General features: G+C 38.9%; 1 protein-coding gene across 1 annotated transcript in view; it reads left to right on the forward strand.

Moving 5' to 3' along the window:
• The first annotated feature begins 4,422 nt into the window (after positions 1 to 4,422).
• ctnna1 (catenin (cadherin-associated protein), alpha 1) overlaps positions 4,423 to 26,100 on the forward strand; it is a 62,768-nt gene continuing 41,090 nt past the window's right edge. The window contains 7 exon segments of the mRNA XM_055159001.1: positions 4,423 to 4,556; positions 6,233 to 6,353; positions 6,597 to 6,792; positions 11,677 to 11,843; positions 11,926 to 12,045; positions 13,473 to 13,742; positions 18,647 to 18,850. Of these exon segments, the coding sequence (XP_055014976.1) occupies positions 6,249 to 6,353; positions 6,597 to 6,792; positions 11,677 to 11,843; positions 11,926 to 12,045; positions 13,473 to 13,742; positions 18,647 to 18,850 (1,062 nt within the window). The 5' untranslated portion in view covers positions 4,423 to 4,556; positions 6,233 to 6,248.

The raw sequence follows: 26,100 nt of genomic DNA on the forward strand, positions 1-26,100 counted from the left end.
CAGAAACACAGAATCATAATGAAAGAGTAATGAAAACATATGCATGCTTTCAGTGAGTTATTTAAAACACAACAGAACTTGGAATAAAAGCAATTTTGTGTTTGCTTCAAAGGTCCTATTCACGGAAACACAGTTCATGGACTTTAAACATTTTGTATTGCATTTTCAAATAACCCATACAGATTTCAAACAGATAAACAGTACAAAATTAGCAATTTGGTTATTGCAAAGTATTATAATTCACAACCATGGTTTAAACTTCAGTTTGACAAAGAAGAATAAAATAGTATATACCCAAACACTTTCTTATGATGTCTGTTTAACACAGCTTTTAATAGTACTTCTCTTTATGTGTACAGCCACATCTGTAACACTCTTTGTTATGACTAAAATAACTGGTAAGCAGAACTGGCCTTCCTCATTACCATGACTTTTCAAAGGGGGAACTAAACATGCACTATTACAGGGCAATTAAAGGGCTATTTTCTGATCTATGTTATAATGTTGTTTCCTCATCAAAAACAGAAGCTGTGTTTGGTTTTATTTATACATGTTTAACACACAAACCCTGCATATTGAGTTCTTCTCTCCAACAGAAAACACCATGTGTTAATATTGGAAATGCTCCTCTGTGTTTTTAAACTCCATGCACTTTTACTAGAATCATTTGGATCACATCATCCCTGGAATTGCCATTCTCTACTAAACAAAAGCTAAAAGGTAGCTCTTAATTGAAAACTAACACTTCATGACATCACAAGGGGGAACAGAGCAGTTTGGAAATGTAGACTGACTAATAATAAAGGATTAGTCAAACATGTGTGAATGAAACAAAACAACTATGAGTTTGTTTAAGAGGAGTTAACTGCATTCTAATATGACCAAAGCTCACAAGAATAAATTTTAATTTTTAATATAGGATCTTTAATGCCTACTTCATCTGAATCTCTTCTGAGGTCTTAGACAATGCCCTCAGACCTCACACACTGACACTAACCCATTGTAATTGAGTTTGTATCTTTGAATCTAAACGTGGGATAACGTCATTGACCTATTGACCTTTGTGTGAAATGAACCCCACCATAGTTATTCACACTAATCACTGAAGCACTTAACATATTTATAGAGGACTCAATAAAACATAGAGATTTATTGACTTATTGCCACGAGTGCACATGGTAAATTTGACCAATACCACAGAGCCATTTGCATGTGCTCAATTATACATGCAGCGTGTGACAAACATGTGCACTCCCCTTTAATGAGAGGGAATTATTTATATCATGCTGTGCTCTTATCATCCATCCAGTCCAACAGGTACAAAAAGACCCTGTTCAAGGGCACCCAAACTTCTCTGCAAGCTGTTACCTGGACAAACATGCATCATTCACCACTTCAAATGTATTCACATTCTTAGACTTAGATTTAGCCTTAGACAAACTGTGTTGATCTACAAGGGAAATGATTTGGGGGCCATAGCTCTCACATCACAATATACTGTAACAACAAAGAGCAAAAATATAAATGGTAATAATAAATGCAAAGTAAGCAGCAAAAATAATAAGAGAAGGTTGTCAAATAAGGCATAAAGTAAACATTTTTAAAATATAAATGTAAAAATAAAACATATAGAAATACAGTTACATAAATATATCTCAGCTATATACATACAAGAGGTAGTAAGGAGAAACTGCAGATGAAGTAGTGACTGACATGACATTGTGTTATCTATTATATAAGGGTGAGTTGTTGTACAGTTGTATGGAGTATGAATGGTATGAATGAAGTCCTGTATCTCTCACTGTTTGAGCAAAGCTGTATAGGAGCCTCTTTGAGAATGAGCTCAGTCCCCCTATATTCATTTATTTTTCAGGGCCATGTCAGTCTTTGTAAATCTTACAGTGTACTGCTATAGGTCCCCTGCTTGCATTTTAATTCAACCATTTGCACTGCACCTTCTCAGCATGGAACAAAAACATCAGAAAACAATTAGTTTCCTAATTATTATGACGCAAAAAATATGCCCAAGTGTCTTTCTGAAAGATAATTGCATTCTGAGTTCTCCATTAAGAGGCTCATGAAGAGATTTGTAGCCTCTTTCTCTACTCAGCGCCACAACACTGGTAGAGCTTCTTAATTAATACTTACTCAAGCCAAGACATACAAATGCATTATAGACAGATTGTAGTGGGAACCCGCTTGCAAAACAAAACATCTGTTGTATCCAGTATTATATTTGGCCCTATGCTGAGTACTGCAAATCTGTCTCACAACTGTATTTACTGGGTTATAAACCAAGAGTGTCTGAAGAAGTGGACATCACCCATAGTATTCAGCTTACAGCAGCAGTTACAGACAGAGGGGTGACAATTTTTCAAAATAAAGCCAATTGGAGCCAGAGTCAATGCAACCGGAAGCCCCCTCATGCTCACTTTCTGTTTGGAATGTGCCAGCTCTGTCCATTTATATAAACACTTTAGAGTTAAGTGGTTATGATTCAGTATTCAAATAATGGTGCAACATTGTTTATCCTGACATAGGAGTCTCAAAGAAATGTAAAACCTGATAATGGGAAGAGCATCCAGTGTAAAACTACAACCAAAGCAGCACAGATAAAGAGGAAAATAAACTGTACATAACTTCAACAGAGTAAGAAACACAATGCCAGAATCCAGTTCTTAAAATATGGCCTAAAATGCAAATGCACTACGTTAATTGCCTGTTCTTCAAATTCAGGTAAGTGTGTTTAATAGGTCTACATTTTGCTAATTCAAATCTTGACTGCAGCGACGTTAGAGCAACATAAATAAACAGATACAGCAAAAGAGCTTGCTATGACAACACATCTAATGCCGATAAATATTAGCAATGAGCTGGGCAAACACTGTCCAAATGCTGGCCCATGCATTTCCCCCAGTTTCTACTCCCATTGCTTCTGTGATGTGCTAGTCAATTTTATTTAATTTTTTTTAGTTTCTCTGAGTGTTGCATAGAGAATGTTGATGTAAAAAATTAATCAGCAAGTTTCCAAACATCTTTCTGCTTTCTGGACTCAAAGTCAACACTGTTACATCCATTTAAAGACAGAGCCGATGTTGTTCTTGCACTCTGTGGCACCTGGCTCTCCAGATATAATCTATTTATGGCTTTCACACTTCATTATGCTCAACACTAAAATACTTTCCTCTTGAACGTGTTTATCAAGTGTCTGGGAGTTATCAGTCACACAGCTGCAACACACAGCAATAACAGGGCACATCTCGGTACGACGGCGCGCACCCAAACACTGCTGCTTACATAATGTTCCTCGACCTTGAGATTGTAGATATGTGACATCTACAAAACCCTGTCGGAAAATCTGAACAAAAGCATTATTTGAAATGTCAGAGCGGCTATGAATTATTATGGACCGCCACAATAATACAATACAACAAAGTGGGACTCTCTCTTTGCATCTGATGCTGCGTCGGGACAAAGCTTGAATTAATTTAGCAAAAAGCCCTTTATAATGTAAGACAGGTCATTGGTGTGATCTGAATACAGTAGTAGGTATGAGTTTCATAGCCGGGTTAACAATAGAGGTTTGACATAATCTCTAAAACAGCTTTTTGGAGCAAATTGATGAGTGCCTCTCAACATAAAACCCATTCAAGAGTTCATAAAATATTTACAATAGTAGAGTGTCATCCATTTAACTGAATTCACAAATACAGACCTAGACACAACACACTGCTTTAACTGAACACAGACAGATGATAATAAGCCTACTTCAAACAGAGAATACGGTTAGTAAAAGTAGAATATGCTCATTGTGGCAGCCCAATTATAATTGTGTATGACCATAACCAATTACAGTTGTCTATTGACATCAATATGATTGAGCCTACTCCACCAAAATACAATAAGAGACTGTACTGGAATGTTGGATGTGCCAGAACTTATGAAAATAGCATGATTCTGTCTGGAAATCATTGAAGTCTGCACCATATTAAATGACATACACACACTGCCCTTGGCTATTTTAGACCTAATCCTACAATGTGTCCACTCACATCAGTGAACAAGTGCACCTCACTTTTTCTAATTGTTTTCTAATTCAGTAAGAAAATGGAACAATTACGTAATAAATTAATAAATATACACTTATTTTACTTTGTTTATTCGTATCAGTTTGGAAGTAGAAAATGGGTCAGCAAAAAGTAAACACTAGTTTTGCACTGTCTGTAGCCCACAGCACAATTATGACCTATTTCACCCAGCACACAGACTTTTGAATTCCTCTTTCGTTCTCTACTATAACTTTAGTGTTTTTGTACAGTTAAACTTAGCCTTACAGCTGTCCTGACCCAGCTTCTAAGGAATCTACCATTAGTCCATATATGGAGCGCCCACAGTGAGCGACACGCCCTGCGCACCTCCCGCTCACGGCCTTGTTGTGTCCTGTGGCCGCTGCAGCCAGGAAGTCCGCCCGCCCCAGCCCCCCTCCTCCGTGCGTGTCATCCATTGTTGGGAAAGAGACTGCGACATCGAAACAGGACTTTACCGAAACTTCTGAGGTAATTAATCTGTTCACAATCCAGACTTCTAGTCACTGGTAATTTGGTGCAAAGAGTTTTTCACTGGGATGTGTGGATCGTCCTGGGACAAAGGAATAGCGGAAGTAGCGGAGAAACAAAAAGGGTGGAAAACTTTTGAGGAATTCCATAGTTCCACTCCTCCATTTTGAACTTTTAAACTCAACTTTTTATCATTTGTTTTGTGGTGAGTTATATCTTGTCCGGTTGTTAAATGTACTCAGTGATCGTGCGAAAGGTAGTAATCTCGATAGATCTTGTGACTAGGTGGTAAATGGCTTATCTCGGCTATCGGAGCAATGTTGTGTGGGTTAGCATTAGCTTTAGCCTCCCACTTACAGTAGGCTACTAGACTCGTTCGGATAAAGATCCACTCGTTTTCGTCAGCGTATGCCAAATTTGCATTGATTGTGTACAATATTTGCGTGTTTCGTTTTTACCTTGGGTAAACAATTTATGGATTCACAATCCCAATAAGGCTAACACTGAAGTTAGCACCGTACCTCAACAGGTGTGGACCCGCCCTTGGTAACATGGTGTTCGCCATCACGTAACCTGTTATCTTTTGTGATTTATCTTTATACTTTTACTTTTTAATTATACTACGGCTGTTTCTTATAGCTTGACACTTGTTGCATATCGGGATGATTTTATACAGTGTGCCCTATCACATCTATTTAGCTTCCATTGTCAAACTAACATTGTCAAATCAAGAAACATGTCAGTGTAATCTCGATGTCAGTCTATCCCATGGTCAACAAAATGTGAAAAGTAATCAGCTGGGTGAGATTTTTAGGTCAGTTTGGGCTTTTATCCAGCAGACTTTCTCAAAATCAAGTTTATTTTAACCATGTGTTTCTGTTTACAATAGAGCGTATTTACAGTTACCTATGTATGTACCTATGCTTTTCATCTGTAGTAAACATGAAACCAAAAGTCTGCAGTAGTGATTGCAAAAGTGTCATCATCACTCACTCAGCCCTCAGCCTGTACCCTCAATTTCTTTCTTCACTTTACTGCATAACAAGCTAAACTCAAACCAATGTATTGTTCACCAAATCCTAACTTTGCCTCTGAAGCAGTGAAGCCCTAGGGGCCTGCTGATTATCCCTGCCCCTCTGTGTTTGATAGGTAATCAATGGAGTTGCAGTCTCAGTGTGAAAAGAGAAATCGAATGTAGGCCAGTGTGTAACTGTGCTCTGCCACGCACCATTATTCTGTGAGGACAGGCCAGAAGGGCTCTGCCTCTGGTCATTATGTCTGAAGCTTATGCCTCTATGTTACTCAAAACTATAAAGACAGAAAAATAGCATCACCACCACACGCTGTAGGGAAAATCATGCCTTTGAAAGCAGGAAATAATTTTTGAAGTGCAGTAGTTAATTGACCAATATTTTTTCTAAAAAAAATACAATCCACATAGAAGCACATATTGAAGATGTGTCTTTTTCATTTTTATTTATATTATATAAATATTGAGCTTCAGGCCTGAAGTCTCATTCACCAGCATTATTCAGCTTGGGTGAATTGTGCCTCTGGGTACTGAGCTTGCTGGGCAGCGTTTATCGACAGGACAGTTTCTGTTGCATGATGATGTGTCTTAAGGCTACTGTTGAAAATAGTAGAGTAACTGATATCTTTCCTCTGTTTTGTTACAGGGTTGTAACAGCCACAATGTCAACCATCAACACAGCAAACATCAACTTCAAGTGGGATCCAAAGAGCTTGGAAATCCGCACTCTAGCAGTGGAGAGGCTGCTGGAGCCCTTAGTCACTCAGGTGAAACTAATCTGTATAACATTGTGTGATAAGAAAGCATATCCGTTTTATATTAAATATGATTTTACTAGTAACTACATTTTGAAATAATGTCAATGGCCAATGTTGACAGAAATTTCTCACTTGATGTTGACTTTGAAGATAAAACAGAATAAACGTTTGACCAGACAGTGAACTATCAAGTCTCAGTATGTACCTTTTGTCTCATCTTTATTAAATTATGTAATTGTGTTCTGGCTTTAGGTCACAACGTTGGTTAACTCCAGCAACAAAGGCCCATCCAACAAGAAGAAGGGCCGCTCCAAAAAGGCCCACGTATTGGCTGCTTCTGTGGAAACTGCAACCCAGAACTTTTTGGAGAAAGGAGAGAAGATTGCAAAGGAGAGCCAGTTTCTCAAAGATGAGCTAACTGCTGCTGTGGAAGATGTCCGCAAGCAAGGTATATTGAAAACACACTTATTGCAGCATTGTCTGTACTTCACAGGCTGTACTGAGTGCCTCTTAAGATAGCTTACAAGTTATGTATGATTTCTCCTATCTACATATCATCTGCCTCTGTGAACAGCCTTAAAATAAAAAAAATGCTTTGTGAATGACAGATTTGTTTGGTATTGGATGTTTGGGCAGCCCAGTAATAGATTCATTTTAGCTCTGGGTAGACGTTTCACATTCATTTGATGAATTAGGCTGCTGGTGTCTCGCTTTCTGTTGGGATTCAATTTAAGCATGCCTCGACCCTGAAGTGCATTGATTCTTTTTAGTGAAAGAGTAAAGAATCTAAATAGTTATTTGTCCACTGTCTGTTCTCAGTGTGACTTCTTATTTCTACTGACTGACTTCTCTCTCAGTTTGAAGTACAAAACAAACATACAACTTTATAATTTTGTACTAGACATTAACAGCAGCTACAAATAAGATTGAACCTAATTGATTTCACGTTGGAGATTCACTTGTCATGGCAGCTGGTATTAAGTGCAAATAGTAATAAAAGGCAATTAAAACTAAGATGAAAAATAAGATATTTACAAGAAATTATAATTTTATCATCCTTTTAACTGAAAACCGCAACCCTGTGCACAACATGGCTTCATTAATTTGTCTTTATACAAATTAAGGTAACATTTGATCTGATTTAATTATCCCCAAACAAATCAGACCGAGCCGCTTTTGTATTTTTGCATGTTTTCAGTCCCACTCGGTGATGGTGTGCCACTGAGCTGTTAACACTCCTTGCTGTTTGAAAAAGGTCAGACATGTTCTGTTTTCAAATGGTGCTGCTCTGTACCGGTTTTGGGTTATTGATGTGTTCAGTGGAACTTGTTTGTTGTTTTAAATGGCATGTTGCTTTGGTAGTGTGATCAGATTTCTTCTTTGTCGCAACATGCCCAGTGAAGCATTTCAGATCACACTTCCTCTATGGCTCCCACTTTTGTAAATCAGTTTTCCCTGCGATGGATGTGGAGCTGATTTAATCATCATACTGCTGCAGTTTAGACAATATTGTTTTCCATCTTCATTAAAGTAGTCAAAATAATCATTATGGTTCAAGCTGAGACAAAACCATGTTGTTTTCAGTTGTTAGTTTACCAAAATGTAATTGTATTGTTTGTTCTCAAGCAAAAGGAAATGGCGAGCCTAGACAGGAATGCTAAAAGACACATTGTGTGACTTTCTGTTGTTCCACGGAAGATTCGTAGCTGTGTGCTAAACATACAAATGATGCTTTTATTCCGCAGTGATAACTAAATTACTTCCATTTGTTTGTAGCGTGTGTGTGATTGATGTGAAAGCCGTTCAGATGTCACAGACGGTTCAGATATATTTAAATACCCTTGTGTCTTGTGGGAATCAAACCATACATAGTCAATTTCCAATTCAATTTCATGCCTCCCACAAGAGTCAGGATTCCTCGGTCAAATCAGCTGCCAGTGGAATTACCATTTGTCTTGCAATGGCAGGTTTCATCATGTAACAAGTTTCATTTATTCCTTTGTGCTTCACTGATATCTGTGGCTGGTCTGACACACTGGAGGGCCACAGAGACTAGGGAGTTGTGACTGCAGGATGGCTGTTATCACCGGTGTCAGCGCACTGCTCCCCCTGGTGCCCGCGCAGTTCGATGTGTGAGGAGTGGAGCTGGATGACATGTCAGCAGATAGCCCGCACAGAGCTCCGGGCCCGGGGAATCCACTGTAGTTGGGCTAAAGCTTCCACTGGGCTGGAATTCACTGCGTTGTTAGCTGGTGCCTAGGCCTGGCTGTCAGCAATGCCAAGCTGCTCAGTGGCGCGTGCTTGGACTTATAATACGGCTATTGAGAAGGCACACACCCCACCCCCTGCACAGAGAGAGCACTTCACCCAGCTGTGGCTCATCAGCTGTTTTTAAAGAGAATACTGATCGCAGCCATACCACTCACTGTTTGATTGTAATAAAAACTAATCTTTTATCCATTTATTCGATACCTGTTATCTACTGTTTTTCTAATGGTGAGTGTACACTCTTGGGCCACTTCAGTGCGCTCTTGTCCTTGCTCTCGCTGCTGCCCTTCCTCCTGTCTGTGTCTCTGTTGTCCCGCTGCCCGCCTGCCCGCTCGCCTCATTGTGTGATATACATTTTAATCATTTCTGTGTTCTCTTGGTGGGCCGCAGGTAAGCCTTAGATGGATGAGAGTTTATTAAAGGCGCGCTGATCGCTATCTGCCCCCTGAAAATGGCCTTATTGATTTTGTCCGTGGGGGGGAGCGCATTGTGTTTTTGAGTTGTGTGTGTTGTCGATCATTTGCACAAACTGCTTCACTGCGCTGCTGGCGACAGAATCGGCGTTAGATCTTTGTTTTGGAGATTGATTTGTGTAATTGTTATCCTGTTATGTTCTGTAAAGTGTAATATTTGCTCTGCTTTAACCAGCAAGCCATTACTCATCCACTAAAAAGGTTTTTGATTTGCTTTGTCAGAGAGCATAAACCATTTAACAAGAACATCTTTTTTCATTTCAGTCCAACTTTAATGTCTTGAGAGTCGTAAAATTGCTACATCATCCATTCAAACTCACCATTTCTGAAATTATGATTAACATTTTAATTTTATTTTCTGACATTTGACAAGAGTATTTCTCTAATTTAGTTTGGTAATGAAAAACTATCAGTTGCCGCCCGTACACGAGGCGTTCTTGCGAGGAGCTGTGTATTTCATTACATATAATATTTTATGATGACAGTTGCTGCTGATGCGGCACCACAAAAAGCCACAGGCACCTCTGCCTCACACTCAAAGCACTTTTTGGTCGATTTGACAGACTCCCGCATCACAGTTCAAACAAAATGGACCCATACCCACTCAATTTGTGATGTTGTTTTTTTTTCTTTTTACTCTTTGATCTATTAATCCGCAATCAAATCTGTAAAGACAAATATATTAAATCCCATTTAAGGCTTCTTTTATGTTTTTTCACTTTCCAGGGGTAGGTTTTGTGATCAGCATGCGTTAGGCAAAAACATAAAGTGTTATTACTTGGGGGGACACCATGGGTGTTCAGTGACTCTAATTTATAATAACTCAAAAGCTGCCTCTGTCAGCAGTTCTCACGTTGTCAGACTGGCCCCTGTGAGTATCTCTTCTGCAGGCTGCTATTTTACTGTCTCGGCCCTGACATTAGCCTCCCCTTAAATAAATGACATCATCCCCACACAAAAGGAACAGTGTTTGGTTATTCATAATACCCTTTTAATATTTGCTCCTCCAGCTTTTTGTAATACACTTCTAATTTAACTACAAGTGTTTGTTAAACTAATAGTCTTACTTGGCTGAACACATCTTATAGCAAGTCTATTCGAAGTGAAAAAGAATCTGAGTCAACTTGATTTACATCAGACTTGATTTGAGTGGACAGTGGGTCAAACCGGTTTAATAAACATTTGCCTTTTTGAATATACAAACAACATGAGGAGGAATTATATGTATGCTGGCAGGGAGTCACCACTGCAAAGATACTTAATGCAGTTTTAAATTTGAGGTTAAATTTGGCTGCGTTTCCCCTGAAGTCAGCCATTTACAGATTTACTGTGGTGGTGATATTGTGAATCCACTGCAGTGTTTGATGGTCCTATCTGGACAAACCTGAAGGGTGTCATTTGTCTGTGTCATGGCTCGTATATGAAGATGGACAGGGTATCATGGTCGCAAAATGGTTTACGTGAACACAATCATCCCAGCAGCAGTGACCACAACAGAGCTAGAAATGGTGAATGATCATCCAGTGGCCAAGGCATGATTCTTCAGTCAGTCTGTGTTGGCAGTCAGTGGACTCTAAAGACTGGACAAACAACAAAATGTGGTATTGCTGTTGGATGTTTGAGCAATAGATGTCTCCATAGATACCTGTGGTCCATTACTGACAGATATTAAAGGTCCTCTGTTATGTAAAATTGACTTGTGATCTTTAAGCATTGTTAGACTGTTGTTACCTCATCAAAAGCATACCTGAAGTTGAGTTTTCTTTTATTCACACTTGTTTAAGTACCCCTGCACTTGTAGACTGTCTATATCTCCAAAGCTCAAAATGCGCTGTGCCACCATGTGATGTTATGTACTGGTAGTTTTCAAGGTAACGCCTTCCTTTTACATTTAGTTCAATAAAGACAGGGTAAATCCAGGACTGAAATCATCCATATGATTCTAATGTAGGTGCATGCAGTTTAAAAACACAGTGGAACATTTCCCATATTACCATATGGCTTCTCAAGGTAGAAAAGAGTGTTTTCTGTTTGAGAGAAGAACACAACCTAAATATGCAGGATTTGCATGTTAAACATGTGTGAATGAAACAAAGTAGAACTAAAGGTATGTTTGTGATGAAGAAACAACATTATAAAATAGAAAATACTGTAATATGGGCTTTTTAAATATCTCAATTGTTATTAGAGACTAAATTCTATTATAATTTTGCTCATCTCAAAAAACATTTTAACATAATTATTATTTTTTTGGATAAATTTTTCCCTTGTAACCCTAGTTTCTGCCATTTTTAAGTCACCATCTCAATCCCTTTCAGTAGGCCTGTAGTTCCCCTGGTATGCAATGATGTAGTGAGTTGTGCATTGCTGATATTTTGATTGTAAGCTCAATAATATAAAGCTGAGGTACATAATATGTCCTTTTTATTAGCTTGTCAAAACTTGCATTCAGCCAAGACTAAAATAAGTTATAGGCTAAATAAAAAAACAAATAAAATAAATCACCACTAGAACCTTTTGCCACAATACTGGAGAAGCAGAGGAAAACAAATGTAGAAGTTGTTGTTGAATTATTATTTTCTTATTTCTAGGAGAATCTATGAGGATTGCCTCTGGCGAGTTTGCGGAGGACCCTTGCTCTTCTGTTAAGAGGGGGAACATGGTACGAGCTGCCCGGGCCCTTCTTTCGGCTGTCACACACTTGCTGGTGCTGGCTGACATGGCTGATGTCTACAGGCTTCTTCTGCAACTCAAATTGGTAGGGAAAAAAAAAAAAAACCTGTCTCACATATTTTGTTATTTTATTATTTGTTGTTAATCTTTCTAATGTTTGTCCACAGGTGGAGGAAAGTCTGGTTAAAGTGCGTAATGCAGGAACTGAGCAGGACCTTGGGATCCAATACAAGGCTTTGAAGCCAGAGGTGGACAAGCTGAATGCAATGGCTGCCAAGAGACAGCAGGTAATGGGGACTAGCTGCAAGGTCATTTTGAAGTGCCTCATGGTGAAAGCAAATCTGAAACATCATCACAACAGACCACACAGGGAAATGGACAGGAATGTATTATTACAGAATATATGTACAAGATTAGATAATGAAACGGCTAATGGTTTAATATGCATCATCATAGGCATACATTAGCTCAAACAGAAACATGAATGATTATGGTAGATGCTAATTTTAACACAATCTTTATTCATTGCAGGTTTTCATTTTAATGCGTCCATTTTCTAAGTGCTAATTTTCCTGTGATCGTAGATGATTTTGAGTGGGAACTACTAGTAATTTCCTTATTGTTCCGCTTTGATTAAAGGTGAACACTGATAATTATTTTCAAGAAAATCACCAGTTTGAATTTCTTTATTTTTGCAGGCTGTTTTTGTTCAATTTAATAAATGCTCTACCATCTTCTCCCTTCCCTTTATAATGTAACTGCGATCACATCTGAATCCCCGCACATTAAATTGCTAAGGCACATTCTAATGGGCTGATTATGAGTGTGCTGTGTTACCGCAGGGGACAGGAATAAATCTGGGTCATCTAAAACAAACTCTGCCACACTTCCAGTCTTCACAAGACCGTGACAGACTCATTTTGAATCTAAGTACGTTATAGCAGCCGTCCTCTCTATGTACAATGCAGTCTGTTCACCCCTCGTTCACCTTGTTGCTCCTGTCTTTCTCTCATTGAGCCCATAGAACTTCCAGTGAACTATAAATAACCAAATTGAATTCATCTTTGTGTCAAAAAACAATCAGAGCATTCTTGTCCCAATCTACATGCTGGTCAAAAAGCGAATGGGTGTGAGCAGGGGGCTATGAGGCATTCAGTTGTAGATTCTAGGGTTACAGGTGTCTTAAAAATTCAGTTTAAAGATGCACTATGTAACATGCTGCTCTACATGGAGATGTTGGTTGCCTTGAATGTTTCACAGTGTGGTAAACATATCTATGTCACCCTTACTTAATTATGTTTGTGTTTTGTTGTGCAAAAATACTTTAAAAAACATGCATTCTTTCTATGAGTTGGGTCACTGGTGGGTTAAAATAAATCTTACTTCTTCCCACTCCATTTCGAAGATCAGTCTTTCATTGCATGAGTCAATCTTAGACTCAGATTGCATTAATCTTTGTACCACTTTGTTTCGTTCTGCTATGACATAGCTCGAAATAAAGATTATTCCCTTCTAATAGAGCTGATCTGTCACTTAACTTAGTGGTGTCATCCATTTGTTTCCTTGGAGATAGATAAGTGTATTGCAATGCTGTGAAACCTTCCAGACAAAGCATTAATATCTCCATGAATAGTGTAACATTTAAATTTGACGAGACCAATGATCTGTTTTTCCTAGCATTTATGTAACTGTAGTGTCTGATCTGTCTGATCAGGAGCTGAAGGACGTGCAGCACAAAGACCAAATGGCAGCAGCTCGCGGGGTCCTGCAGAGGAACATCCCCATGCTGTACACTGCATCCCGAGCCTGTCTCCAGCACCCTGATGTGGCAGCATACAAGGCCAACCGTGACCTCATCTACAAGCAGCTGCAGCACGCTGTCTCAGGCATCTCCAACGCCGCCCAGGCCACTGCCTCCGAAGACTCCGCCCTCAACCAGCCAGCGGTGGGTGGAGAACTGGCCATCGCGATCAACAACTTCGACGTAAGTTTTGGTGATGAGTCAACTGCACTTGGTGTGACCTCTCTGCACTGGTCCTGATCTTTTACTTGTGACAGATTTTAAATATTAAGTAACATAAAATAGTCATCAACACAAAGAAGTCTGGACACAGAATGACTAATAGGAAAGAAAATTGGAGGGCGCAGGGTCAAGATGTAAATCATGGCTGAGTTGTGTGGACAAATTAGGGCACAGCTTGGAGACATGCTGACTGTTACCCTGTGTCACTGTATCTCCAGGTGAACGATGGACACACGCATCACAAAAAGAGCATTTAGGCATGGGCTCCACCCAGTCTTTAATATTCATGGTTTTTGCAGTGTGGTTAATTTAAAAGATGGTGGTATATAAATGTAAAGCAGTCTGTAATGTTGTCACACAATATCATCATAATAACAGCTGGATAAAAGGTGCAGCTAATCAGACTAATGCTCTCTCGTGCCGTGAATGCAAAGATGATTATGCGTTTTCTCAAGTGACTTTACCTTCAGGTGGAGACATCACATTTGTTATGGTGTGTGAGTAGTTTAGTCTGAAAGCTGTGATACTAATTTTTACAAACCTCACTTAAAGGGCCCATGTTGTGCTATTTTCTGATCTATTTTATAATGTTGTTTCATCATCACAAACATACCTGTAATTGAGTTTTGTTTCATTCACACTAGTTAACACACAAACCCTGCATTTCTACGGTAGATTCTTCTCTCAAAAGTAAAACACTCTGTTACAGCTTGTGATGTCACGTGGTGAAACAGAAGTGCACCACTGCACTTTTAAACTCCATACACTTTCACTAGAATCATTTGGATCATTTCAGCCCTGAAATTGTCAGTCTCTACTGAATAAAAGGTAAAATGTAGCTGTTAACCTAAACTACAGCTCTGTGACATCAAAAGGTAAGACAGAGTATTTTAATCTTTAGAGATGTAGATAGCCTTCAAATGTAGGGTTACTTAAACATGTGTGAATGAAACAAAACACAACTCCAGGTTCTGATGAGGTGATAGCATTATAATATGTCTTAAAGCTTAAATTTAAGAAATAACTGGATTAAAATGAATGAAATTGAACTTTACAAGGAAAATCATATGGCCAAACCAAAATATATGTCTTAGTGCCGTCTTAACTAGGGCCTGACCGATATGGATTTTGTTGTGGCCGATATGATACCGATATAATGGAAGTTGGAGCTGCCGATAGCCGATATAATCGCCGATATATTTAGTGATGTAAAAATTCACTGTAAATGTTGAATTGTTTAAAAAACTTAGGTTTGGCTCTGGTGGATTTTAAATTGGGTTTATTTAGGCAACATTTATTGTTATTCTGCCTCTTTACATCATAATTACAGACAGTAGGTTGGCATTTTTGCATCACATTCTAGACACTAGTGATGGGTATTCCAGTTCTTTTTAGAGAACCGGCTCTTTTGGCTCGGCTCACTAAAAGCTGCTGGTTCTTTTGGCTCCCAAGTGGCTCTTCAGATTGTTTTGTTGCAAGCAGGACTAAAGCACGTCTAAAGCAGGACTGAATCAGGACTGAACCAGGTCTAAACCAGGACTGAAAAAGGACTAAACCGGGACTTATTTATTTATGCTAAACTACAGTCAAATATGCTCGTTTTTTAATTTTTATTTTTTTTAAGCCTACGTACAAGCAAATTTCTCAAAGTTTCGTTTTGAGCCGCTGCCGCTGTCAAACCACGAATCTGCACGCGGCGTGAAGAGGAAAAAAAGTGAGAGAAAGAGAAAACACGGCTCTCAATAAGGATCAGGCTGCCGTCGTTCCCTTCAAAGAGCCGGTTCTAAGAGTCATTTCGTTCGCGACGGACCCATAACTAGTAAAGAAAGTAGCGCTATTAGCCTTTAGCCGTAAATACGTGCGCGCCGCGGTAATTAATATATGCGCAAATGTCATAATTCACACGTCTATTCACAGCTCATTTACATATCAGTGCAGGTCCAGTAGCAAATATACGGCCAATATAGTCACTTTAGAACAGACCAATAGAAAACAGTCTGTTTATGTGCGGGAGCTACAGCAGCTAACACATAACAAATGACAAAAACTAGCTTCAGAGTCGACATATTTCCAACACTCACCGCTCATACAGGCTCCTCCTCACATCACAAATCTGCACTAATAAATGTCCTTTTAATCCAGACTCAAACCGATTGTCCGTAAAAAGAATATAATCTCAGTGTTTGGATCTGTGTCTGCAGGCGTAAACAAACACACGTGAGTGACGCGACTCTGTGGTGTGTTCAGGGACAGTACGGACACACACACTGACAAATGACTCCGTAGATAAATACTGATGTGGAGCCACATATTAGGACATTTATCTGTCTGTAAATTGGATTAAATGAACAGAATGTAGAGAGTCTAAGCTTTATAATGAGGTGTAACATGCCCACGTGAAATATCGGCCCCTATCAGCAAGCAGGCCGATAGCCGATATGCCTAAAGTTGCCCATATCCGCCGATAATATCGGTCAACCGATATATCGGTCGGGCTCTAATATTTAATGATTTAAAAATTCACTGTAAATCTTGAATTGTTTAAAAAACTTAGGTTTGGCTCTGGTGGATTTTTGGGTTTAAAATTTATTATTATTCTGCCTCTTTACGTCATATTTACAGACAGTAGTTTGGCCTAATGGCATTTTTGCATCACATTCTAGCTACTAGTGATGGGTGTTCCAGTTTTTTTTAGAGAACCGGCTCTTTTGGCTCGGCTCACTAAAAGCAGCTGTCTCTTTTGGCTCCCAAGTGGCTCTTCAGGTTGTTTTGTTGCAGGACTAAACCAGAACTGAACCAGGAGTGTCAGGACTCAGTCTCCATCTATCTCCCTCTCTCGAGCCCAAGATTAGTCCTGGTTTATTTATTTTATTCTGAAGTGTAGCCAAATATGCACATTTTTTCTATCCTATGCACATGCATATTTCTGAAAGTTTTGTTTTCAGCCACTGCCCGCTGTCAAACTACCACGAGTCTGCACGTGGCGTGAAGAGAAAACCAGTGAGAGAAAGAGAAAACACAGTTCCCAATAAGGAGCAGGCTCCCGTCATTTGCTACAAAGATCCGGCTCTAAGAGCTGCTTCGTTCGCGACTGACCCATCACTACTAGCTAGTAAAAAAAGTAAACTACCGCTATTAGCCTTTAGAGAAGAGAAAACAGCCTGTTTATGTGTGGGGGCTACAGCAGCTAATAGCTAACCAATGAGAAATGACCAAAACCAGCTTCAAAATCGACAATTCCAACACTTCCAACACTCAGCGCTCACACAGGCTCCTCCTCACATCACAAGTCTGCACTAATAAATGTCTTTTTAATGCAGACTTAAACCGATTGTCCGTAAAAAGAATATAATCTCAGTGTTTGGATCTATGGCTCTGGGTGTTAACAATCGCATGTGAGTGATGTGACTCTGGGGGTGTGTTCAGGGACAGTATGGCCACAGACACAGACAAATGACTCCATAGGTAAATACTGATGCGGAGACACATATTAGGACATTTATCTGTCTGTAAATTGGATTAAATGAACATAATGTAGAGAGTCTAAGCTTTATAACGAGGTACAGCATGCCCACGTGAAATATCGGCCCATATCGGCAAGATTTAGGCCGATCGCCGACATGCTTCCAGGTGCCCATATCAGCCGATAATAACGGCCAACCGATATATAGGTTGGGCTCTAGTCTTAACAGTTCTTTATAAATAAGGGCACCAGTGAGGATAGGGTTTGAGTTTATCAGAAAGCAAAAGTCATTTAATTTTCCTATCTAACTTAAAACTTTTCTATTCATTTGCTATGTACCTGCTATGACAGACTTTGTAGGTGTAGCTGCACATAAGCATACAGTCTTATGAATAAACATAGTGGACAGTAGTAAAGCTGAGGCTGATCAGATGTTAATTTGATTCATTATGACACCATGAGCACCCTCCCACTGACTGTTTGTTTGCCTTTCCAGACCTGCTCCTTTCTCATCCGCTGCTTCAAGAGCGCGGCAAAATTAGCAAATGAGTCAACCCCCTTGCAATTCATTCTGCCTCTCTCCCTCTCTTTTCTCTTGGTTTCCCTTCGTCTATCGTGTGCTTGTTGCCATGGCGATACAACACGCAAGCAGAGGAGGTCAGATGAGATAGAAAGGGTAGTGGAGGTGGCCGTGCTAGACGACAGCATGCCTAATAAACCTCACTTCTCGCATTCGAATTGCATATTTAGAGGGAGAATAAAGGCCCCGAAGTGCTTTGTCAAAGGGGAAGTAGGATTTCTCTTGAAGCCACCAAACCGAGTGGTACCTTAAGCCTCTGCATTGCCTCGACAGCATGCCAACTACTTCCCCTCTCAGCAGGTGCCCTGTCAATGCGAACATTTAGTGTCTCTCCACCTCTCACATACAAGAGAACGCACATTGAGGTACTGTAGCACTTTATAACCCTGAAGTATTGTTGAAACCAAGACACTTAAAAAGGTAAATTACATATTCATTGACTGTCTAATCAGCTAATCAAGACTTTCTGTTACTTCATTTCACTTGCATGGCCAAATAATTTGATGGCTATAAATATATTTAGAAAAACAGTGTGATGACAATGCACTTGACCTTTTTTTTTTTCTTTTTTAACCAATGCACGAGTAGTACTTCCCTTTAAACTTACACTTTTCTTATTAATTGGGCTTTTATACTTTTGCAATAAAATTATGCTTGTCAAAAGTTACAGAGTGTTCTTTTGAATGCTGTTCACTCTGTTTCTGACAAAGCAGATCTTTGCGTTCCTGTCAGTTTTTTTGTAATGATCTCAGGATAGCACAGTATAATAACATGATGTCTTTTTACTCTGTATGTAATTTCCTGTCTGGCTCTTTTCCACAGAAACACATCATTGTGGACCCCCTGGCGTTTAGTGAGGAGCGCTTCCGTCCCTCTCTGGAGGAGCGCCTCGAGAGCATCATCAGCGGAGCGGCGCTGATGGCCGACTCCTCATGCACGCGCGATGACCGCAGGGAGCGCATCGTAGCTGAGTGTAACTCTGTGCGCCAAGCTCTGCAGGACCTGCTCACAGAGTACATGGGCAATGTAAGTGTCTCTTCCGCCATTACTGTGCCCTGTCCATGATCATACACACATTGCTCAGAGGTCTGCAAGTTACTTTTGATTAGACATATCACACACATCACATTACTATATCAAATTATTGTTCAATAATAGACCTGTCATGATAAATACTATATTTACTTATTGTAAAATTTATAAAAGCTGGAACAATATAGATTTGGGCCTCAATATTTATTGTGTGCAGAATTTCTTTGCCTTAATGCAGTGATTTTTGCCATTTTTATGCAATATCATGGGTTTTAAGCTTTAGAGGGTAGAATAAATAACTTCTATGGGTGATTATAAGTTCATTCTACTATTTATTTGTGGCAAATCATTCTTTTAAATGACACTGCATATTTAAAAAATGGTTTACTAGGATTATACTATAGGATTGTTGAATTGAATCTTGAATTATTATTGTAACATGGCTGTACCATTTCCTACTTGAAATTCTCTTTCCTAGTGTAGCCACTACTTTATCTTCACCATGTTTTCCACACAGTTGAGTCTGTTAGACCTTGGCGTTTAAGGCGATGGACCATTGCCATTTAAGGGTTAATGTATAGCTTATGTTAGTCACAGGCAATGCTACAAATGAATAAATAGAAATGGAGCAGTAGGTACTGGAGCACAAATACGTCTGAGGAGCCACTCTGGGAAAGTTAATTGCCTATGTGACTGCTAAGCTCTCTGTGGCTGATTGAATGTGTTTTTTATTATAGTAGGAGTAGGCCCTTTATTTTCAACTGCGGAGATTGATGTGGTCCACTGGAGAGCTATTGTCTGCTGGGATTTCATAAATTGGATGACAGTGTTGCCTCTGAACAACTTTTCTCAAATTACATGACCGGGTGGTAATAGCATTTAAAAATATGTTGTGACTTTCCTCATTGTCTTTCCCCGTGTAGCAGTCATTTTGACCTGATATTCTCAGGTTCACTCGGATAAAGGCCATAGTCTTTAATTACAAATAAAAAGAACAGTTACTTCATTGTGTTTGTGTTAACACTTGACACACTGAATGATTTAAAGATGTGTCTAATATTCAATGACACTACTTTACTGTTAATGATGTGATGTCCCCAGTTTCCATATTTTCTATTTGCTTTGCCTTCCAACAGCTGCTACATTCACCTGTTTCACTCTGTATGCAGGCATCGTCTCAGAGTGAGCCAATGTTCACTTGAATTGTATTAATGTCTTATTTATGACCACCTATGATCCAGAACTGCAGCACTTTTCCTCTTTTCTCACAGTCACTGCAAAGTTACTGCACTTCTCAGTTTGTGTGTGTGGCCAATTGGCTTGTCACTAGCCCAAGCTTATTATTTAGAGGACAATCTGAAAATGCCTTGCCAATATTATATTGATATATTTTGGCATTTGATAAACAACACTGTTTTAAGGTAGTCACCTTGACTGTTTGTCTGCACTGCTGCTGTTTCAGGTTGTGAGAGTGGCTTGGCTTCAGTGGGCAAATCTTAAATCTTAATTGAATTCAGAACAGTCACTGGTTTCAGAAAGTGCATACTTAACTTGGCATTGTTGTTTAAATAGAAAGATGCCTTGAAATTCATTTGGATCATTGCATAATCTGTCCTGAACTGTGACCCACAACACAGGAGTCAGATGTCACCTAAGTTTACTTGTTCTCTGCCTGTTATGGCCATGCTCCTGTTATTGCTCATTCAGGCCACTGCCACATTATTTTAAATCTGCACACATCATGCAGGTTTCCCTGGTCTGCTTCAGAACCGGTTTTCTACATCACCGGACTTTGCACACCTCTCAAATGATCAGCAGAGGTGCAGTGTGCAGCAGCACACTGGTGGGCAGGGGGTAGGATGGCGACTGCTCTTTATTTGATCAAATGACACGAGCACAACAGATCCTTGATGTCATGGCCCGCTTTGAGCTTCCATAAAAAATTAGGGCTGCATAGTATATTGCAATCAAAATCAAAACTGATTTGGTTCAATTAATAGATTGTGATAGATACTGCAGTTCTCCTTTTAGATACTCCTTTTATAGAATAAATATCGGTGTACCTGCAGTTTAGACCTCTACAAACATATTTTAAAAATTCATGGGATTCTTGTATTAGTTTATGTGCATTCTGAATAGAATCCTATTTTTAAAAATTTGATTGCAAATCAAAGTACAATCCCAATGACTACTACTAATTTGAATATTTTTTTGTGCAGCCCTAATGTTCATTTATTGTAATTGCATGACATATTTGCCTCTGTCTGAAGAAGCTTTATAAAAGAACTGAGGTATCATAAGACAGCAGGTATTGTACTGAGCCTGGTCGTGTCTCAGATTGACACACAAGTGTTTACAGAATTTGGTTCACCGACAGGGTGATGTGAGGTTGCGCTGACATATTAAGTCACTGACATTTAAGGAGTGATGCATTATCACTCTGGTTTCGATGAAGAGATCAGCCACTGTGTCTCTCCCTCCTACCCCATAAAAACAATAGGTGGCTGTTATAGTGTGTTTTACACCTAAATTTTAAACCACATTTCACCCTTTACACCTTGAACTTTTTACTAACTGTCATTTAAAGTGAGTGGCTTGGCTAAACACTGTTATCTGTAGCTGTATGTGTTAACCAAACCATATTGTGCATGCTATTATTCTCAAACAGGGCTGATGCGAGAAGAGGCCAGATTATGTAAATGAATGAGCTTTTGATGCTTTTGAGGGGAAGCAAAAGGTTCAAAGGGGCTAAACCTAATTTGAGACAAGCGCAAAAGCAGTTCAATTTATCTAGTTGTAATCTCATCTAAATGCATAATTAAAACAAATTACTCTCCACACAATGTAACACAGAAAGATTTAGTGTCCCCAAGGCCTTTCCCATATTTACAGCCTCCATAAAACACTGTTCTGTCAGTGAGAGCCAGTCAGGCACCTTTTCAGACATGGACCTGGATCTTCTCTCCATCTTTTGCAGTATTACGAACTGGGAGTGACACATGACCACACAGATACTGGGGGGTATTTAGAAAAAATCTCAGTGTAACATATCTGCAGAATATCCACTTTTGGAAATATCATCACTACTGAATTATTTCTCATTTTGTTACTCCCAGTAATATTCCTAAAGTTAAAAATTATTATCAAAACCTATATGCAGCCCTGCCAAAATGTGAAGGTGCACTGTGCAACATTTTTGGTGGACGGGTGACACCTGCACCTCTCCTTGGAGATGTTATTGTTTTGCCTAGAATGATGGTGGTGTACCCTTTGATTTTATCTTCTCCTGGCACCAAATATAAAATGTGACTAAGCCAATTTGAATGTAACACACATGCATTTTAGCACTCAATTGTGCCTGAAGACAGTTTTACACCTTGCTGTGGTTGGAGTCGCCAGACTGTGCTTTGGGTTGAATCAAGTTAAATGAACTGATCTTTTTTACCCTTCACCATCATTAAACCTTCATTCTTAGACAAATGTTCACAAAATATAGGACTTGGTTAGAGTCGACATTGCAAATGCAGCCATTTATTAGACCTTGAAAATTCAACAAATCAGTCACCTGTTGCACTGGAATTTGTAAAGATTTTTTGTTTCAAATTATTTGTTGCTTGACCTACTATTTTTAATGATTTTATTAGCTGATATAATTTGATTTGTTATTTTTGGTAAGGTTATGGGTCTTGTGTTAAATGTTTTGCCATAAATCTTGTGCAGTGCTTTCTGGTTTAGAGACACCAGTAGTGGACTGACCATCTGGAGTGTTGGGATTGCTCCCAGTTGGCTGTTTTACAACTGGGAACAATGCATCACAAGAATGGAAAATAACTTTAAACACAGCTGAATGGCAGGGAGATATTGCTATAACAACAGCTATTGGCCAAGGTGCCATTAAGTACTTCATCACATAGACCTGTCAGGTACAAGTATAACAAAGTATACTGATTCATTTTGTTCATGCAAGCATTTTCACTCAAAGCTTATTGGAACGATCTGAAGTTTTTGTGATGACTTAAGAACTTGGCCGACACGTCAGCACTCTTGTCTATTTATTTGGTTATATTAGATATTACCCACTTTACATTATGCATAGCCTTGAGAGATCCCAAAAATAAATTTTCATAAACTTTGCTAATATTATTGGAATACATAGATTCTGTAAATTTTCTTGATACCTTTTCAAAAATAATCTACTTACTGACATTATAAACTGTCTATTTAGAAGTAGGCTTTCACAAAAGCACAAACCTTCATTTTATACACCAACCCGAATAATAATCCACTGACTTGGTAGTTTTTGGGTTATGCAAAAGAATGTAAAGATTGCATCATATGTTGAGCAATAAATACATTAAAATTGTGTTTTTGCTTCCAGTCTCGATCAATATGTACGTCCTACTAAGCATTTTTTAGATTTATGGTTGGCCTTGTAATAAGCACCTAAAGTATACAAGTGCTGAGTCCTTGAACCCAGCAGACTACTAAACCCACCTCTCCCACCTGCCCCCCCCGCACCTTAATTACTAAAGCAGGTTTTCTGTTGCACTCATCAAAAAAGGGCTGTTAAAATGAAAACACCTCTCCCAGTGCGATCACCCTGTCTCTTATTTTGACGTGTTGGCATCTCTGGAAAGGCTAGCTTGTTTTAGACATATAGAGTCCAGACTAAATCCAGCAGAGTGAAAGGTGCCTTATGTACCTTTTTGGTTAGGGGTCTGTCACTTGCTTGTTTCTGTGGATATGTTAGTGCTCTGACTAGAATGCTCCACAGTATGACATTAAACAGCTCTACCATGCATTTATTTAATCACAGGTGGTTTTATAGCTCAAAAATACCTAGAAAAACAGGCATTCTGACTGTAACCGGGGTTGCCTCTCCACAGATCTGACTTGTAACTTGAACTGGTTGGGTTTCCATGGAGGTAGAAAGGTTTAATACCATACTGTGAAACATTCCAGACATAGCAATAACATCTCAACAAAAAAGCATTTGACGGACCCTCCACCAGAAAAGTTAAACAGTGCACCTTTTAAATAAGTAATACGTAATGTATGTAAGTTGTTTGTGACAATTAATAATTGATATGATACTGTATGTGATATATAAAAATATATCTTATTCATTGATGCACTTTGGTTAAATGGCTGTCAAGTAAAGCTTCCCATTAGCAAAGTTATCATTAATTACTGAGCATTACAAGATTATGGTTATACCGAACCAATGTTTTGAATTTATTTATACCTAATTGTGTTGAAGTTGATTGGCAGATATAGCCTAAAATACATCACTAGCTGCATTCCCAGAATCATCTTGGGTTATTGTTAAAATAAATGTACCTAAAATACAGTGTTTCCCTTAGATTTGGTCCAGACTATGGTGGCTCAAATACCATCGGCATTCATAATTTTCTTTCATAGTTTGTGGAGTTTAAATGTCACTTATTGCCTGTATTTCATATTCTAGCAGTCTTTTTGAACAGTGTTCACTTTTTATGTTATGTATAAAGCAACAAAGTGACATTTTAAAGCAAAGTCTTATCTTTTCAGACCATTGGAGGCCACCATAGTCTCTTCTAGTAATGGGAAACACTAAAATGTATATATTTATAATCACTTCATGAAAGATTGAAATCTTCTCCATTTAGAAAACCACTTTTATGCTGTATCAGATTTATTTAAAAATATAAATGGTTTTAGGGCAATTGTATTTTTTCACTTTGGCACATCTTATCCACTTTACACATATGAAATTGTACATTTACAATAGAAAAGAAAGGGGGAAGAGAAAAGCATTCATTTTGCAAAAAGAGCTTGTAAAAGATTGGGGGTTGCGTCACTTTTTTGTGTTTTTATTTTGTTGGCAGGACAAAAGTTAGAGCAAGAGGATGACAAGAAGAAACAAAACAGTTTACAAAGAGCCAGAGTGCAAAGGGTGCATATTTCTACAAATTCAGTGGAATTTCTGATATCACTTGGTACAAGTTTAGACAGTGAGATGTCAGATGATAGACAACTTCTAAGAAATGTTACACACATCCTCTCTTGTCAAAATGTGAGTCTCTACAAAATTGGGTAGTGCCAATTAATAAAAAATTCCAACTGAAATGCATAAAGTGGTTGTTGACTGTGTAACATTATATAATACCCTATTGAAATGTTGAGATTAAAAGATTTTTGGTTTACACACATGTCATAAGTTTTTAAAGATTCCTAGGAGCATGAGCTGAAATACACAAGCATTACGATCTTAAGCTGAATTCATAGTGATGGCACCAGGCTACATGTTGTCGTGCACTCTCCCTCTTACTTTTTGAACCAAAACATACTGCTTAGTCACTTTTTCTTGTTTTGCACCGTCACTGTCATTTGTTGACTCATGATTTAATTATTTGTGTCGTCAAAACTCGGATGTATCCTGTAAGTACTTGTGTCTCCATCAGTGCTCGGCCAAAAAGATGCTCTTTTAGGAGACAAGGACATTAGCCTATCGTCCCATCACTTAGCCTCAATCTCTGTTCACCCTGCCCCCACCACCAAAGTGAACACAAAGCAGCGCGGGGCTGCGGCAGCAGCAGCTTTAGTCTGATGGTAATGCACATCCTCTCCCTGCTGCATACCAATGTGTCCTGACCCAGGCTCGCTGTGCGCTTATCACTGGATCTCCATTTGCTCTGGGGTATTGACCACAGTTTAACTTGACACGTGTGGCTGTCAGACGTGAAAATCGGGTGCATATTCTTTTCCCTAACCCCCTTTACTTGGTGTAAACAGCACCTGTGTCTATTTCCCTAGGAAACTTAAACAGAAATGTCCTTGTTGTTTTAGTGGTCTGAAGGAGGAATACCCCTGAAACAGTTTTGAGTCACTGAACAAGCAAAATGTTGCTGGGTCACTGGTGTGGTTGACAGAATATTAGATTCTTTTTGCTGCGTCTTAATTGGTTCAATCTTGAGCCTGTCACTCCTGATTAGTTTGAGGAGTAAAAAAGCTAGGCCACTGGAATGGTTTTACTTCAGAGTGAAATAGCCCCCTATCGGCTGTCTGCACCATTCAGGACTCATTGCTCTACTATCACAATATAAAACATTTCTCTTAAAAAGTAAATCAAATACCGCCAATAAATGGTCTCTGTGTGGCACTTTAGGAGTTGTAAAAACCATAGACAACAACTCATATACTCTGTGTCCAATATATGGAAGACACCCATCTGTTTTCACTTGGCAGTAACAGTGACATATTAA

Source organism: Boleophthalmus pectinirostris, unplaced genomic scaffold, assembly GCF_026225935.1.
Source record: "Boleophthalmus pectinirostris isolate CB_2022bp ecotype Guang Dong unplaced genomic scaffold, ASM2622593v1 HiC_scaffold_23, whole genome shotgun sequence".
NCBI classification, from domain to species: Eukaryota; Metazoa; Chordata; class Actinopteri; order Gobiiformes; family Gobiidae; genus Boleophthalmus; species Boleophthalmus pectinirostris.